At 44.9% G+C, this 6,000-nt stretch overlaps 1 protein-coding gene across 1 annotated transcript in view; it reads left to right on the top strand.

The window, feature by feature from the left end:
- Window positions 1-208: 208 nt before the first annotated feature.
- slc45a2 (solute carrier family 45 member 2) overlaps window positions 209-6,000 on the top strand; it is a 60,954-nt gene continuing 55,162 nt past the window's right edge. Inside the window, exons 1-2 of the mRNA XM_073065284.1 lie at window positions 209-614; window positions 846-1,022. Coding sequence (XP_072921385.1) covers window positions 209-614; window positions 846-1,022 — 583 coding nt within the window. The remainder of the gene's footprint in view (window positions 615-845; window positions 1,023-6,000) is intronic.

The following is a 6,000-nucleotide window of genomic DNA, read 5'->3' as shown; positions in this document are numbered from 1 at the left end:
TCCAGCATCTGCAGACTTTCTCGTATTTATAAGAGTGTTTACATGTGTGATAGGTCCAAAAAAAAATTCCTTGGACTGACCCAGCCACTATCCCCACCCTCAATCCCTCCTCCCCATCGCTTCAGGTTTCTGCGAAGATGCGCGTCGTTAGTGAGTACCAGAATCATACATATTTCGGCTGTCGACGCGGGGAAGGGAAAGAGGAACTATGACCTGCTCAACCACCCGGGACGAGTTGTCCCAGTTACTCCCATCTCAGGTGCGGACATGCGGCCAACCGAGGGCGGACCCACACGACCCCGCGGAGCCCCCGAAGAGATCCGCCGTGCGGCTTCTCATGCACGGCGCGGCGATGTTCGGGAGGGAGTTCTGCTATGCCGCCGAGGCGGCTTTCGTGACCCCGGTGCTACTGAGCGTGGGACTGCCTAATACTCTTTACAGCATCGTGTGGCTCGTCAGTCCCATTCTGGGCTTTATCCTCCAGCCCATCTTCGGCTCAGCCAGCGACTACTGCCGGTCCAGGTGGGGCAGGAGGAGACCCTACATTTTAGCCATTGGGATCCTGCTGGTGGTGGGGATGACTCTGTTCCTTAACGGAGAAGCCGTGGTAACAGGCGAGTATCGGTAAAACCTTTTAAAATATATATTCGTGCGAATTTGAACGAGGCAAAAAGTTGCCGAACTGCAGCTATGAGTTAGTTATTCTTACAGAATCTTTAAATATTTAAGACAATATTAGTGTTTTGTTTTGTGGGCTGGGACCTTGTGTTACATGCATGAATTGGTCTTCAACTAACTGTATAATCTAATCTGACGTTAATTAACTGATTGGAATGTTATTTTAGCCGTCATTAAACACGGGAGACAAAGAAAGCTTTGGAGTATTCTGATAACTGTTCTCGGCGTGGTCATCTTCGACTTCTCCGCAGATTTCATCGACGGTCCCATCAAAGCTTATCTCTTTGATGTCTGCTCACATCAGGACAAAGAGAGGGGTTTACAGTTCCATGCTCTGCTGACTGGTGAGTCCTGTTCGATTTAATCCCGTCCGCGGGCCCTGTGTAATTATCACGAGTTCCTCGACTTCAGCAGAACTCAACCCGTGATCTTGCCGACCGGTGGCAAAAGAAACCCAGATGCTCACTTTCAAACCGAGCAGAGCGCATTCCTTGTATTATTTCTGAAATTACTGTTGTCAAGTTAATTCCGTGTTACCTCCTGGAACATCGAGATAATGGAATGGTTGGGTTTACAGAAATGATCTAGATCCGTGTTTTAATTTCCATCACTATCGTGTAGTACCTCTGCCCATGCATGCTGAGCTGCTCAGGCCTCTGTCGGTCAGGGTCGACCGTGGATGTTGCGACCTAGCCGTCCAGATACGCGAGCTTGGGTAGAACAATATGGAGAGCGAGTTGTTGGCCATGTAGCAAGCTCCCCCTCTCCACCCTGCTGATGAACCCAACGGAACGGCAGAGACCAATGCAATCTGGCAACAGCCAAATGAGTTGTCGGTCAGCGTCGAACTCCATTTAAGACTGCCCTAGCGACTCCAGCTCCGGATTTTTCCCTCTGGGTTTACTCCCAAAGCTTTCCCCCGTGAGTGGGTGTAGCCGCAAGGCAGCAGAGGTTTGAGATCAGAGTTTTGCTTCTCCTAGATGAGCCCCATCTGCTCGAAGCTACTGGTTTAAAGCGCCAGAAACCCGCCTTTGCCCCTTTTCCTGACAGTAGAAGCACTTCCTCCGGGCTTAGTAGCTGAGCCATACCTGAAAGTCAGAGGCTGGACTTGGTTGTCAGAGGCTGTTTGAGGCGCAGGCCTTTGGAAGCACTTAATCGGTAGTGGGAGCTTACCCCACTACCACCCCCAGCTATAACAATCTTAAGGAACTACTGCCTATCTCTCCTTAAATTATCAGTACTATTGTACCTCTGCCCATATCTCCAATTCAAAACACTATCATTACAGTACCTAAGCCATTATCTCTGAAGTTGAAGTCAGTGCGCAAGATGATGAGAGGCATTGATCATGTGGATAGTCAAGAGACTTCTTCCCAGGGCTGAAATGGTTTCCACAAGAGGACACAGGTTTAAGGTGCTGGGGAGTAGGTACAGAGGAGATGTCAGAGGTAAGTTTTTTACTCAGAGTGGTGAGTGCGTGGAATGGGCTGCCGGCAACGGTGGTGGAGGTGGATATGATAGGGTATTTTAAGAGGCTTTTAGATAGGTACATGGAGCTTAGTAAAATAGAGGGCTATAGGTAAGCCTAGTAATTTCTAAAGTAGGGACATGTTCGGCACAACTTTGTGGGCCGAAGGGCCTGTATTGTGCTGTAGGTTTTCTATGTTTCTAAATTCATCACCACCTTTGATTTAACCATTGACAATGGTGTCATTTGCAAACTTAAATATGGCATTGTAGCTGTGCTTAGCCTCATAATCATAGAGTTACAGAGGGATGGAAACCAAAGTGCCAGAACAGATAGTGGAGTGTTTGTAGAGAAAGATGTTTTTTAAGCCTACATACAATGTGAGGAATTGTAAAGTCGAGCATGGTGGGACTAATGTTCTGAGCTGCATTTATTTCAATGCAAGGAATATTGTAGGAAAGGTGAATGAGCTTAGGACATGGATCAGCATGTGGAAATATGACATGGTAGCCATTAGTGAGACAGTTGCAGGAGGGGCAGGACTGGCACAGGGTTCCATTGTTTTAGACATGATAAAGTGGGAGGGATGGCATTACTAGTCAGGGAAAATGTTATGGCATTGTACACTCGGGGCAGACTGGAGAGCCCCTCATCTAGTGAGGCTTTATGGGTAGAACAGAGGAATAAGAAAGGCATGACCATGTTAATGAGCTTCAATTATAGATCATCCACCAGTCTGCATGATTTAGAGCAAATTTGTAGAGAGATCACAGACTGTTACAGGAAACATAGGCTGTGATAGTAGGTGATTTCAACTTTCCACATATTGACTGGGACTCCCATCCTGTAAAAGGGCTAGTTGGAACAGAATTTGTCAAATGTGTTCAAGAAAATGTTCTTAATCAGTACATAGAAGTCCCAGTGAGAGAGTGTGCAATACTTGATCTGCTATTAGGGTATAAGGCAGGGCAGGAGACAAAAGTTTGTGTAGGGGCACACTTTGCACCTAGTGGTCATAATGCTTTTAGTTTTAAGGTAATTGTGGAAAAGGATCAGTCTGGTCCACTGGTTGAGATTCTAAATTGGAGAAAGGCCATTTTTGATTGTATCAGAAAGGATCTGGCAAGAGTGGATTAGGACATCCAGTTGGAATAAAAGGAAAGGATAACAGGTATAGGGAGTGTTGGGTTTTGAGAGATATTGAGGTCCTGGTTAAGAAAAGAAAGAGGTGCATAGCAGGTATAGGCAGACAGGAACAAATGACGTACTTGAGTGAAGGAAGTGCAAAAGATCGCATAAGAAGGAAAGTAAAAGGGCTAAAGGGCATGAGGGAGCTCTAGTAGAGAAGGTGAAGGAGAATCCTGAGGGCTTCTATGGATATATTAAGAACAAAGGGATAGCAAGTGATAAAATTGGTCCTCTGGAAGATCAGAGTGGTAATTGATACATGGAGCTGAAAGAGATGGGGAAACTCTTAAAGGTTTTTTTTTGCATCTGTATTGCTTGGGAGTTGGACACAAAGTCTATTGCTGTGAGGCAAAGCAGTAGCAAAGTCATGGACCCTATACAGATTATAGAGGAAGTTTGGTGACGAGGCAAATTAGGGTGGATAAATCCCCAGGGATGGACAATAACAGGCCCCTATCTAAGCATAGTGCAGAAATTGTAGGGGACCTAGAAGAGATATTTAAAACACCTTTAGCCACAGGTGAGGTGAAGAGAATTAGAGGATAGCTAATGTTGTTCTGTTGGTTAAAAAAGGTTCTAAGAATAAACCAGAAAATTATAGGCCAGTGAGCCTGACATCAGTAGTGGGAAAGTTATTAGATGGTATTCTAAGGAACTGGGTATATAAGTATTTGGATAGACAGAGACAGTTTATTGATAGTCAACATGGCTTTGTGCAAGGTAAATCATGTTTAAACAATCTTATGGAGTTTTTTGAGGAAGTTACCAGGAATGTTGATGGAGGTAAGACAGTGGATTGAATTGAATTTCAGTTTATTGTCATTTAGAAACCACAAGTGCAACGCAGTTTAAAAAATGAGACAACATTCCTCCAAAATGTTATCACAAAAACACACGACAAAGCAGACTACACCAGAAAATCCACATAACGTTTGGCAATCCCCAAATCCAGAGACCGGAGAGGCTGCTGCGTATTAATATAGCGCTACCATCTACATTGTCTACATTGATTTTAGCAAGGTTTTTGACAAGGTTCTGCATTGGAGATTTGTCAGGAAGATTTGGTTGCTTGCCATTCAAGATGAAGTAGTAAATTGGATTAGACACTGGAGATTGTGTAGTAGATGTTGTTGCCAATCTGAACCGATTGAGATCCGCAGGTCAGTTGCACAAGGAGATATTCAGGCCTAGGTCTTGGAGCTCATTAATTAGTTTTGAGGGGGCAACAGTATTGAATGCTGAGCAGCATTCAGTGAAGAGCATCCTGAAGTAAGCACCTTTGCTGTCCAGATGTTCCAGGGTTGAGTCAAGAGCCATTGAAATGGCATCTGCTGTTAACCGGGTGTGATTGTATGTGAATTGGAGCAGATCCAAGTCACTTCTCAGGCAGGAGTTGATATGCTTCATCACCAGCCTCTCAAAGCACATAATCACAGTGGTTGTAAGTGCAACTGTATGATAGTCATTTAGGCAGAGTATCATATTCTTCTTGAGCACTAGTGTAATTGAAGCCTGCTTGAAGCAGTTGGGCAACTCAGACTGCCAAAACAAGAGATTAAAGACATCGGTGAATGTTCCAGCCAGTTGATCAGCACAGGTCTTTAGTACTTAGCAAGATACCACATCTGGGCTTGATACTTTTGGTGGATTTACCCTCCTGAACGATGTTCTTACATTATCCTCAGAGACTGAAATCATAGGGTCATCAGGGGCTGTGGGAGTTTGTGTAGAGGCCTCCATGTTTTCACGGTCAAAAGAATCAAAGAACAAGTTGATGAGTATGAACAGTGGTGGACGACTCTTGTGTGTTGAATCACCGGCACGGAGTCATTGTGTTGAGTGAATTGTTTATGCACGGTATTGTGTTGCGGTAGTTTGCAGAACAAAGTTGTTGAATGTATGGTTGTAAAGAAATACTGGTGCAATTCTACACTAACAACAACCTGCTGGAAAAACAGTGGATCGCACAGCGTCTGTGGGTGGAAAGGAATTTTCAATGTTTGAGGATGAAACCCTGCAGCTGGACAATTCCTTCCTAAAGATAAAGATAAGCTTTATTTGCCACGTGTACCTTGAAACCACTGTTCCCCCAAGCTGTGAGGGTGTGTGGCTGCATAGTAACTGAAATGCCCCTGTGCATATAGCCTTTGTTGCTGCACAGCTGCAATTGGACGCAAATAGAAAAGGATTATGAAATGCGAAAGAAATACATTCATGTTATGATAAGAGCATTTAAAGCGCCATGTAGTTTTCATGCCGTGTAGAAATTCCATGCTTGTCCGTGCAGCTGTAAAATAAATTAGTTAATTGAAACACTGAAACATACAGTCCGATGATGTGCTGGGGGCAGCCCGCATGTGTCACCATGCTTCTGGCACCAACGGAGCATTCCCACAACTGACACACCCTAATTTGTACGTCTTTGGAATGTGGGAGGAAGCTGGAGCACCCAGAGGAAACCCATGTGGTCATGGGGCGAGCATATGAACTCCGTACAGACAACAGCAGGAACTGAACCCTAATTTCTGATTGCTGGCACAGTAAAGCTTTGTGCCAGCCACTATGATACAGTGACACCCTCTCAGATGCTGCTCGATCCACTGAGTTCTTCCTGCAGATTGTTTGTTGCTCCAGACTGAAGCATCTGTGGTTTAAGTTAGCCTGGG

The sequence above is a fragment of the Hemitrygon akajei genome, chromosome 13 (genome assembly GCF_048418815.1).
Source record: "Hemitrygon akajei chromosome 13, sHemAka1.3, whole genome shotgun sequence".
NCBI lineage: Eukaryota > Metazoa > Chordata > Chondrichthyes > Myliobatiformes > Dasyatidae > Hemitrygon > Hemitrygon akajei.
Note: the sequence above shows the minus strand (reverse complement) of the source record. Positions and strands in the feature narration are given on the sequence as shown.